This window comes from Aquila chrysaetos, chromosome 13, assembly GCF_900496995.4.
Source record: "Aquila chrysaetos chrysaetos chromosome 13, bAquChr1.4, whole genome shotgun sequence".
Classification (NCBI taxonomy): domain Eukaryota; kingdom Metazoa; phylum Chordata; class Aves; order Accipitriformes; family Accipitridae; genus Aquila; species Aquila chrysaetos.
The window spans coordinates 23,865,907-23,878,007 of record NC_044016.1 but is presented as its reverse complement, the minus strand read 5'-3'; the positions used below and the strand labels follow the sequence as shown (position 1 = coordinate 23,878,007).

General features: G+C 38.6%; 1 protein-coding gene across 3 annotated transcripts in view; it reads left to right on the top strand.

The window, feature by feature from the left end:
• CRIM1 (cysteine rich transmembrane BMP regulator 1) overlaps window positions 1-12,101 on the top strand; it is a 203,502-nt gene that overhangs the window by 123,709 nt on the left and 67,692 nt on the right. For all 3 annotated transcript variants that reach the window (XM_030034489.2, XM_030034490.2, XM_030034491.2), the window contains one exon: window positions 8,725-8,907. In XM_030034489.2, coding sequence (XP_029890349.1) covers window positions 8,725-8,907 — 183 coding nt within the window. The remainder of the gene's footprint in view (window positions 1-8,724; window positions 8,908-12,101) is intronic.

Here is a 12,101-nt window from a genome sequence, read left to right as displayed (position 1 = left end):
TTATGATAGGATTTTGTCAGCTGTCTTTGCTTAGAAGATGGCTGGCTAGCTGTTTCTCCTAATCTTACTTTCTTGATGACCCTCAGGGCAAGCCCCAGGTCCTGCATGTAACAGAATTTTAGCCTGAAGGAGACAGAAGCGTGATTTGCTAAATTTAACTCTCTGGCTGCCACAAAATAGTTTAACTAGAGATATAGCTGATATCGCTATATGCATCACTGCTTGTTGCATATGGGAATCGGAGACTAGTATGGTGGTGTTCAGTAGTCAAGCTTTCAGGGAAGAGCTACATCCATAGTCCAATATGCTCATTCCTGAGAAGTGTGAGGTAGATACAGAGGAAATAAGGCAACATGGGAAATCTGTAGCAAATAATTTCATCTTAATATATGACACTGAAAATGAGGTTTTGCCTATTGTGTTGTTCCAGTGCATTGTAACAAAGTGCACATTTTGGTGAAAGTGAGAGTGTATATTGCTTTGTTTAAAGGTAGGTTATTTCGATTGCTGTGAAGTTTCCCTGCTTGCACTTACGTGAAATCTGTTTTCCATCTAGAGAACACTAGATAGTCTATGATACAAATTTGGGAAAAATTGAACAAGAGATTCCCAAGATGCAGTCCTTCCCAAAATCCTGCATTTTACAAAAGTTAATTCAATGTTTCTTCTGATCCACCCAAAATATATTACTCGCCAGGATTTTTGTCTACTAATCCTAGTGTGCTGCCTTTTCTCGTGGGAGAGCTTGTAAGGAAAAAAAATTGATTCAGCATTAAATCACAAACATCAACAAGTGAATCTAAAGAGACTGAAAGCTGTGGATGCAGCAAGAGTAGAAGTCTTCGGAAACAAGAGAGTATCCAAACTTGCCTGTTCTCTAATTAGGTATTGATGCATGGGTCTCTTGAACTGCTAAAGCACATACTGACTGTGAGCTCTGCCTTGGTAATTGCTTTCTCAAATTTCTAAGCATCCTGCAGCTGCTTCCTTCTGTCAGTCAGGGCTTCCATTTCTCAGTAAGTTTACTTGAATACAACAGCTACTTTAAAAGGGTCTCTGATTGCTTTTTGAAAGATGGAAAATTGCATGTGTGAGAGTGGTCCTCAATACTGTGTCCATGTGGTCCAAGGTCGAGGGGACCAGGCTGCTTTCTGCAATGGCCACGTATAAGCTGTGATTTGAGAGTCCAGCCTTGCCAAGAGTGGCTCTGGAGCCCCACTTCATGTTCCTTTCCCCCGGACGTGAGGTGTGGACTTTCGTTGCCCTGTCCATTGAAAATGGGACTACCTGATGCATGCGCAAAAATAACTGGCATTGATCCAGGGGAAAAAAGGATGACAACTTCCCCTGGGACTTAAGACTGTGACCCTTTCTGTACTGCCGTTTTGATGCTGTACTGGTGATCACATGGTGGTATAGTAAGTGATCTCCTAAATACTCAAGCTTATTCACTTGACGTGACACATAGCCTGTGTTTTATAACTGCTTCTGTAATTTTTTTTTCCTCATTTGAGAAGATACCACTGAGATAAATGAGGCTTTTCTCTTTCCTCTGTGCCTCTGGGCTTTCTTCATACTTGCGTCTCTATACAGTGGTACTGCATTGGAGGAGAGATTAAAAGTCCCTCTTTAATCACACTTCTTGTCACCTGTTGATGCACTTACTCTGCACAGCAATTGCAGTTCCATTATTAGGCTCATGGTATGGGAAAGGATAAAGGTGATTCCACTATTTCTAAAGGGAAATAAGAATCACCTGTTTCTAAAGGGAGCATCAATGAGTACTGAAGGAATTTGATGGGGAATATTGAGTTAGCAAGGAAAATTTTCACTAAAGAAGGAAGAATGGAGTCCAAGTGAAACATCTCACAGACACCAGCTAATTAACACAGAGTTCCCATTATTTGTTGCACTAATCCTGACAGAATGTATATTGCACTTTCATTAAACTTATTTTCCCTGTGATCTTAAGAAATAAGGATTTGACCAAGGTAACAGAGTCTGTCCCAGAGCAGAGAACTGAATATAGTCCTGATGCTAATTAAACATTACTGCATATTTCTCTCTGGGCATCCAAAACCACAGAATTTTGTGGTGGACTTTAAATAGACACCTGCTTAAAAATACCAAGATGCAAAGTGCAGCTTGCAAGGTGTAAAAGATAACAAACTGTTTGGTAAGTAATAAAAGGCAGATTAATATTAAAGGAAAATAATCTGATGACAAAAAGGTAGAGAGATTTAGTGATTGTGGGGTGGGGTTTTGGGTTTTGGGGTTGCTTGTTTTTTCTTCAGTCAGAACATTTAAACAGTATTTGGAAATCATGGCTAATCACCAGCCACAGCAGTGTGAGAATTTGGTCTAGTATACTGAAAAAGCAGATCAGTCTGCCAAATCAAGTCAAAGATTTTAGATCCTCTGAACTTTGATTATGCTCACTGTAGTCAAATTGGGAAAAGTATCTGAAACAATGCAAGTCATTACCAGTTACATTTAAAACAGGAGGGAAGAGGAAAATGCAGAAAACTGAAGGCCAGTCAACCCAAAAGTCCTCATAAAAATACTCAGTCTGCAGATGCATATAAATAAAATAAATACATTTTTTAAATGTAAATAAGTAAATGGAGAGGTGTCGCAATTGTCAGGACCACAGCTGGATGCGAAACCAAGCTCAAAGCTTTTACAGTGGTTCGGTGTGAGTGGGAGGGTTGGTCAATGGGTAGTAGAGACTGAGTTTTAAATAACGTAAGGACAAAGTCTAACTCACTTCTTTCATTCATATCAGTTAATGAAAAACAAGATGCTAGATAGATTTTGTGGAACTGATGGTATGTCATATACAAAGAGTATTAGATGCCAGATGGTGCAATTCTGTCTGGTTTTTTATTTTAAATAAATAAATAAATAACTTCTAGTATTTACTTTGGAGAAGTAGTAATGTTTTTTGCCAAAGTGAATTTTCTTGGTAAGTTAATGTCTTAGTAATGTTCTGACTCTTAGATATTTCTAGATGCTTGAATGTGGACAAGGTTGCCAACGTTTGGAGGACAAGGTTAGAATTAAATATTTTTCTCAAAGAATGGAAGAAATGGTTTGACCTGTTATAATGCCAAATCACAGCCTTGTGTTACAGGTTTGGGGATTCTTTTTTCCTGCAATTTTTGACTTCTCTCATGCACTGGAGGCTTATCACAGACGTACTAGCAGCGAATGATGGGCTGTGCCAGTGCCTTTTAGCAGTGCTGAGATTGTTTTAGATGCCTATGTCCTGGTAACGTGCCTAGGGCTAAACTGATCACAAGATGTCTTTTCTTTTGTGATAGACTGACAGAGACTACTGGGATTTAAATGCATTCCTCTGTTAGGAAGAACATGGCTTGCTTCCAAGAATTGCTTGGCGATTTTACCGAGAAAATCTGTCACTGTTGGGGGGGGTTTAGAGCACAGCCACAGCCCTTGGTGGCCCCAGCTCCTCCTTTGGCTGTCCTGGTGGTTTTCTGTGGTAGGGCTGTAATGTACTGCAGGATGTTAAAAAGTAGCACTGCTTAGTTTCCAGAAGGAGGTACAGACAAAAAGGGGATAGCCTAGAGGAAGGCCACAGTGACAATCAAACACTGAAAAGCATGACCTGATGCAGAAAAATTAAAATTGAAAGAAATGTGTGTATTTTATCTGTGAGAGAGGATGGGGGCAGGGATCCAGGATGAGTCCTCTTAGCAACAAATTTGCACGTTGGAGGAAGGTAAAAAACAGCAGGACATATACCTTAAAGATGGGAAAAGTAATGAAACTTGGGAAAATTCCTGTTTGTTTGCTGTTTCTGTCTAACCTGAATTACCCTTGCTGTGATTTGAGCTTAGTTACAGTAGTTAAAACTGTGGAATTGTTTAATAAGCAGGTTGCAGTTTCTCCATTACCAGTGGTTTTAAAGCAAAGATTACACCAGGGATGTATTGGGTAGAGCTGATTCTGTTGGGGGATCTTTCCTCCAACATGCTCTTTTCCATGATATGGTGACTTGGAAATAAGTCTCCTGTCTCTATGGGGAACACCTCGCAGTCTTGTCTACTGTGTGTAAAAGACACGTATATCAACCTACACGAGAGCTGTCTTCTGAAGCTTTCTAAAGATTACTGGATTGGGATCTGCTGTTGAGGTGGACAGAAAATTTTAAGACTGTTGTTGAAAGTCAACACTGTATGTAGATTGTGGCAGCCAGATGTACAAGTGGTTTCTAATGTGATGATATGGGCTTTCTCTGCTAGAAACCTTACTATAAAAATCTGATTATTTCCATTTTGTTTTAAAGGTGAATTGCTGAATTTGATTTTCCTCAGTGTCCCAAGTATCTTTTAATATCTTTTACAGGCTGCAGGTGCCACAAAATATTGTTTCTTTCCTTTAAGCTGTGCCAAGTATGTATAAATAATTGTATAAATGCATGCATAAATAATTGCATTGATTTACAAATAGTAGTTACAGGTTTGTTTTAATTCTAATCTCTCTGTTTCTGGATGACCTTTTTAGAAGATGGAGGACCAAAGGACTTTCAGAATGGTCCTGCAATTGTGTTAATAGGGAATACACTGCACTAAGCAGTACAACCTGAATAGTAAGAACCCAAATTTATTTTTTTTTTTTGTACCTAGCTTGTTTTTATATATTTGCAAGGAAACAAAAGCATACAGTGTGTTGATGGGCTAAGTCCAATGAAATGTATCCTTCTCTTTTTTAAACTCCCTATCAGCACAGCTTTTGAAAAATGAAAAGCTTTTTTGTATTTTGTTTATACGGACACAGGATTCAAGTTTATCAGTTTCCTTCCCTTTCATTTAATCGAAAGTTCACAGCACTTGCCCCAGTTCCTTCCAAGAGTCTGGTACAAATACTTCTGTACGCTGAAGGAAATCCAAAGTGCTGGAATCACGAACCTTTTAATCCTTTAAAGAACAGAAAATTGTTTCGAATCTCTCTTCCATTTCAGGAGGGCTGGGATTTCTGATACTAAAAAAGAAAATGCTCAAACTTGCCTACAGGCAGCTGATGCCTGAAGCATCTCATGCACTAGGCATAACTGTGTGCAGAATTGCTGCCTCGCAAGGGGTGGGTTGCCAAACTTGCATGTGTTTCTGAGCTGTTCCATGACTCTAATCAAAGAAAACCACAAGTATTGGGAAACTAAAGAAATCTCAGTAACAGAAGTTTTATTTTGGGCTAGTTCAGCCAATAGAAGTGTATTTAATCAGATTTAAAATATAAGGTAAAATACCTTAAAAAACTGATTTGATAAAATGGATTGTGTCTGTTTGCAGTTCAGATTGGAGATAAAGGTCTTGAGAAATAATCACTGTTTGTGTCTGTGTAGTGTGAGGCTGTGTGGTTCGCTGCAATGCTGACTTTTAGGGCTCTTGCTCCCAGAACAAAAAGGCTGTGGCTGTGAGATCTGTAGAGCTAAATTTGTGCCAGATCTATTTCTCATTTAAATCTGTGGCAGGAACTTCAATGTCAAATCAAGGCCTGTCTCTTAGTCATACTTAACTTTATATAGGAGCAGAGATGTGATATCATCTGTCCTTCAATAGCCAGTATAAACTCTGTCTTGTTCTGGGTACTGTCCCCTCTGTCCTGGCTCCTTTCACAGATGGGCAGTTGTATGTCTGTGCTTGGTTGGGATCAGTCTTGTATTACTGGGTTATCTGGTAGCTGGCAGATACTGAATTCATGTTCACGAATCCATGGCCTGGGTGTATGTCTCACGCCCACTCTTTCGTTGTGGTAGAAACATCAGAAAGCAGATATCAGAAGTAGTATCAGAAAAGGGATTTGGGGATTTGGATATGTTTAAGCGCTTTGTGCTATGAAGTTCGGTCAATTTAAATTACTTTGTCACGCAGCGAAGCTTTGGTACTTGAAGAATTCTACGTGTAGCGTCCTCGTTATTGGCAGAAGAATGAATTTGTGATTACTGGTCTTTGAATTTGTGATTACAGGAAAAGATGCATTTATTTAATGTTTACTTTATGTTCTTTCACTCCTTTGTGGCTGCCATACGTAGATCAGCAAGGCAATAAAATTAGCACTTTAAAAAAAAAAAAAAAAGAGAGAGAACTTGGAGACTCTTCCAGCATATCGTGGTGGAAGAAATGCATCATTACAATTCCATGGCGTGGTGCTCAGTCTTTCATTAGGCTTCCACTTTATGAGCATCTAAAGCTAGAGTTCTTCGTTTAGTGCTTGTTTTGGCTTGACTGAGTCTTAAGACTGCAGTCTTACATATGGTTCTAACAAAAGTAATCCTTGTCTCATAGCTGGATGTATAGGCATAGGTCAGTAGTTTAGTATGAATGTATACAATACCATAAATATGGATGGTAAAAATACACGTATAGTGAAATACTATGGTGGTTTTCATTGTAGGAATAAAACATACTGTTTCCTTTTAGGATTTACAGTTACTTGCTTGGTCTTGTTTTGGACATTTTAAAAACGAATGGTAATTCATGGAAGATGATGTTTCTACTTCTAGCTAGGCAGAAGTTGGGGAGGGTGGAATCAGTAAAAATCTGGAAGGCTGCAATCAAAACAGTAAAGTCAGAAGCAAATGGATTAAAGGCCTTTTGAGTTGTGTTGGCACTTTCTTCCTTTTTGAGAAGGTTTTTAAGCTAACAGCTTGAGCTGCATAAACTTGAAATATTTCTCAAGTGTTTGTTTATGTGAATTGCTTTCTAATGAGGTCATAGCTGTTTTCCCGGACACAGTGGTATTTCCTCCTCTTACTCTTTTATACTGTTTTCTACATTATGCCTTGAAGACAGAACAGGCATATAAAAATCAAACATTGCTCAGGATGCTTCCAGGTTTCAACTCTAATGCTTTACAATCATATTAAATGACTTGAGGCTGGAGCTCAATATAAGTGTATGTGGAAAGAAATACTAGAGTCCTTGAAATGCTTTCGAGTTTTAAAGAAAACCTGTATCATTGTCAAGAGTAACTCAGATGAAAAGTTTTTAGCCCCCAAAAGTAAGAGGATTGGGATGGGTGGAAAGGAATCTGCAAATGCTGAATTTTCATTTAAATATTTTTCATCTCCCATGTGAGACTGAACACTGACCTGACCACGAAGTGGGAACAGTTTTCAGCCCTATGTGGCTAGGTATTACGCATGTAAGTGAATGAATAGCCTTTTCCATGCATTCTACAGAAATCAGCACCATAGGCAATTGTCCTTTCTTTCCTTCACTATGTTTAGTTCAGATGTAATGAAATCTGATGGTTTTATCTACAGTTTGGTAATGTTTTTAATTTTGACTTTGTTGCTGAAATAGTTTCCTGTTTGCAGAACCGTTGGCTGGATTCGTAGCTTCTGAAAAAATACATCTGTTTAGTAGATACTGTTTTACTTCAGGTAGCTGTTTTCAGGTCTCTTGGGCTAGTGTCATAGAAGGCCGAAAAGTTTATTCTGAAGTGCGGAAGAGGGAGGAGGCTGAAGTCATTGAGTAATGTAGTAATGAAACTGTGAAGTCATGATTTCCTAATGACTAATGTGGTATATTATAGCTGAACATAAATTTGGAGTAGGTCTTCTACGGTGTCTTGAGTCACAATGATTCAGTCCTGGGCTGTGGAGCTGCACAGCATTGTGTGTGTGTGTGTGAGTTAGGCTGGTTGAACAGAATATGCTCTGCTGGCAATAGGTAGTGGAGGTGGAGGAAGGTTCGTATGTGTGGGGTAACTGCAAGTTCAAAAGCCCTAAGGAGACCTTATGATGTATTCATGATGTGTGGATCTGCTTCATAATCTGGAACCAAAACTCTTTGGTATAAAAAAATAATATTAAAAAAGAAGATGGTTAAATCTGCAAACTGTTTTGTTGTTTTAGTTAGCATCTTTTTTTCTTTTTTTTTTTCTTTTTTTTTTAATGTTAACAAAGTAAATAGGCAATGTCCTTCCCAAAATACTTAAGAATTTTCAGAGGCTTTGTTTCCCATGAAGTTTGAATTTAATTATACGTGAGGGCTCTAATGTAGATGGAGGCATACAAGAAATAGTCTTCTTGTGTTTTTGAAACACTGAAGTGATCACATAACTATTTGTTACAATTGAGGTTATTTTCTGTGGGGAATATAGATGTGAGCTGATTAGTACAGCTCCAGGTTGCTTGAACTGAAAACTATTCAGTTCTGTATAACAGATCATGCAGTCACAAAATACATTTGTTGGGGGTTTTTTTAAACATAACCCTGTGGATTGGACAGCAGTAGTGCAATTTATCCACCTGTGTACGAAGTCCTGCAGAAAGGAAGATTATGCTTAAACCTCAAAACAGAAAAATCTATTGCTTCATGTGCTGAAATTTGAAGTAGCTTCTGGCTCATCTAGAATGAGAAATATTTAACACCTATGAAGAAATACCAGTGCTGTAACCTTCCTTCAGTATTTTAATTTTTAAAATGGAGACTTTTAATTGTAAATAATTGCTGTGAAAGTAATTTTGAATGGCATTTTATTTTCTTCCATTGTTGAAACAGACAATAAAATATACCATGTTCTTAAAAAAAACCAAACAAACTGTATTTGAGTTTAAAAAATGAAAGAAAAATCAACTGTCTCTTTAATATCTGTTTTTGTCAGTAGCAACACAAGTTTAACTATTTCCTGTTTATCAATATCTGTAAAATACATTATTCTTTTTTTTTTTTTCTTCTCTCCTCCTCCTTTCAGAAGTAAAGCCAACTTGCATATTTAACAGCATGGAATATTATGATGGAGACATGTTTCGAATGGATGCTTGTCGGTTTTGTCGATGCCAAGGTGGAGTCTCTATTTGTTTCTCTGCCCAGTGTGGTGAGCTACACTGCGACAGGTACTATGTGCCAGAAGGAGAGTGCTGCCCGGTGTGTGAAGGTACAATATCTTTTTAATCCGGTTTGCTTATTAATTTCCGCTGCTTTTTTTAATTTGGTTTTTCAAGGCAAATGAGCAAACAAGTGCGTTATTTTGTTCTTCTAAAGTTTACAGATTCCTCCTTAATTCAGTTTATTACTACATTTTTGCTGTGTCTGAGTGTGCTGTCTTGTTCTTTGCAGTGCTTCTCTGATGTTGACACTCTACCCTTTTCATAGAGAGCTGTTTGGGTTTCCTTTCCCTTCTGCATCAGAACTTCCTTAGACATGGTCAAGTGTGCAGTACTTTTTGAGGGCCCTTCTTCCCAAAGGACGTAAGAAGCTGTTCCTAATTTCTGCACCAGGTATTTAGAAAGGCTTCTCCAAAGCAACAGTGGTGGCCCTACGACACATTTCGATTGCTTTGCAGCCTGCTTCTTCCAGTCTTGTTCTGTTCAGTTAGAGCAATGTATACGCCTTCTTTTCTCTACAATTATAGCAAAGACACGGGGCAGTAATCTGACTTCAATATTTCTCTCTTCTTCCTTTGCCCTGTTGACAGCCTTCTCCTCTGTTTGCTAGGCCTGCAGTCCTCCTAAAAAGGGCTCTATGGGAAATTTCACATTGACCCTCTTGCTTACACTAGAAAATATTTGACACATCTTCTGCCGAAATACAACCAAGATTCCAGCAGAGGGAGATGGGGCTGGGGCTGGGGCTGGTGCTCTACACTTGGATTTCACCCCAGTGGGGGTCAGGTCATGGCCATGACATAGACAAAAGGCCTGTGAAGCACTCCTGGTCCCTGTGTTTAAATGTGAACTTACAAATGACTTCTCAATAAGCAAAATAAGCTGGAAATCTCCAATCTCCTCCTAAGGGGAGAGGAAGCTAATGTTCAGTGTCACTTTCAAACACTTTGCAGTTTTCTTAATGTCAGTATTCCTGTAGTTCCTTGCAGGAGCAAATAAGCCAAAAGATCCGTTATAGCTGTGTTTCATTCTGAACAGAGAATTACGAAAGTAAAGAACCTCATAAAAATTAGTCTAAAAGAGACAGCTAAAAGAGTTGGGCCTTCTCAATCAGCACAGGATCTAGTGAAGGATACTGTTTTGGTGCCCTGTTTTGTTACAAACTATTGAAAGCTTCTTCAGATATTTAAAAAAAAAAACCCAAATCTGGATAATGAAATATCAAGGTGGTAAGGTAGGAAGTAGGAAGTCATTCTTTAAAGAGTATTTGTATTTTTATATATTTTAGTGTATCAGTTCATATCAGATAGGTTGATACCTGGTGTTCACATGCAGAGAAGCTGAAATACAAATGCTGTAGGCTTAAGTATTCTAAAGAGATACCAGTCCATGTTTGCCCTTTGTTTTAAGATCTGGTCTAGACATTCATTATTAACTATAGTTGGAGGCAGGATGCTAGACTTCTTGGTCTTTCCTGGTACGGTTGTGCCTGTGCTTTTAAGAGCCTTCAAGCTGTGGGGTGGAAAAAAAGGATACAGTGCTATACCATCATTTAATGACAGATTGAAAAAGTTTAGAGAAGGCATCTCTGATGTGGTAAAGCCCTTCCTGAGTAAGTGCAGATCCACTCCTGAAGAAATTGCTGTATGACCTGCTGACTTTATAGACTATGTGAAGTCTGTTGTTTTTTTCCTATAATTACTATTTTCCACATGTGTGAATGTTCTGAGATTTGGTATTATGAAATCATTATGACAATGTATATAGATACATAAACAATGTATCTACATATCTGCTATACCTGGGCTCTCTATCAGCTCTGTCATACTTAAATGTGGGTGCTGATATTCCACGTTGGACTTACAGTTCTAGATATGTCCTTCATCCTCTTTGGTGATTTAGATATTGTCGTGGTTTAACCCCACCCAGCAACTAAGCACCACGCAGCTGCTCACTCACTCCCCCCCCCACCCAGTGGGATGGGGGAGAAAATCGGGAAAAGAAGCAAATCCACGGGTTGAGATAAGAACAGTTTAATAGAACAGAAAAGAAGAAACGAATAATGATAATGATAACACTAATAAAATGACAACAGCAATAATGAAAGGATTGGAATGTACAAATGATACACAGTGTAATTGCTCACCACCCACCGACCGGCACCCAGCTAGTCCCCGAGCGGCGATTCCCTGCCCCCACTTCCCAGTTCCTATACTGGATGGGACGTCACATGGTATGGAATACCCTGTTGGCCAGTTTGGGTCAGGTGCCCTGGCTGTGTCCTGTGCCAACTTCTTGTGCCCCTCCAGCTTTCTCGCTGGCTGGGCATGAGAAGCTGAAAAATCCTTGACATTAGTCTAAACACTACTAGCAGCAACTGAAAACATCGGTGTTATCAACATTCTTCACATACTGAACTCAAAACATAGCACCGTACCAGCTACTAGGAAGACAGTTAACTCTATTCCAGCTGAAACTAGGACAGATATTCAACTATCTTACCATTTATCAATAAATTGTTCTGCCGTATCATCAAACAATGTTAAAAGTTGACTTCTCCATTTTTGCAACCTTTGAATCAGACTATCAAGAAAACCTGTTAACATTTCATGAGTTGGTATGTATTAGGTCTGCAATGGAAATTTCTTCTTAAGACAGGTCCTTAGTAGATAGAATAAATTGGATAATGATTCATAATTATTGAGTACAATCTTCTTTTTCAAATAATGGCTGTGATGTAATTTCTGATCAGCTGACTGAGATGCCAAGTTACAGGACCCTTCATCAAATCATTTGGCGCTGTTTGGCTTGCTTGTTTCTGTTGTGTGCTTTTCTGTGATAGGGCTTATAGCCCTGAATCAAGGAAGTCTGATTTATGACTTCTGAATGATTGGATGGTAAGGTATATGTTGTATCTTACTATAAATCCCTTTTTATTTAGTGGAATTCTTTTAGGTGAGGTTAGAAACTGGCTCCATTAATGTATTACAATTTTCCTGGTTCCTTTAAACACTTAAAAGAAAGCTCTGATCCCTTTCTTAATAACTCAGGTTATGTTAAGTGACACCTAAATTGACAAGATAAGTCTTCTAACTGGGCAGAATGTATACTTAACAGCTTGCCCATTCATGCTTTTCTAGTTGGTGAAGAGGTAGCATTTTTTTTCTACCTGCTCTCTTTCGATTTGATTATTTCATGACTGATTTTCAGGGTGATTAATTGTTTCCTACTAATGCTTTCTTGA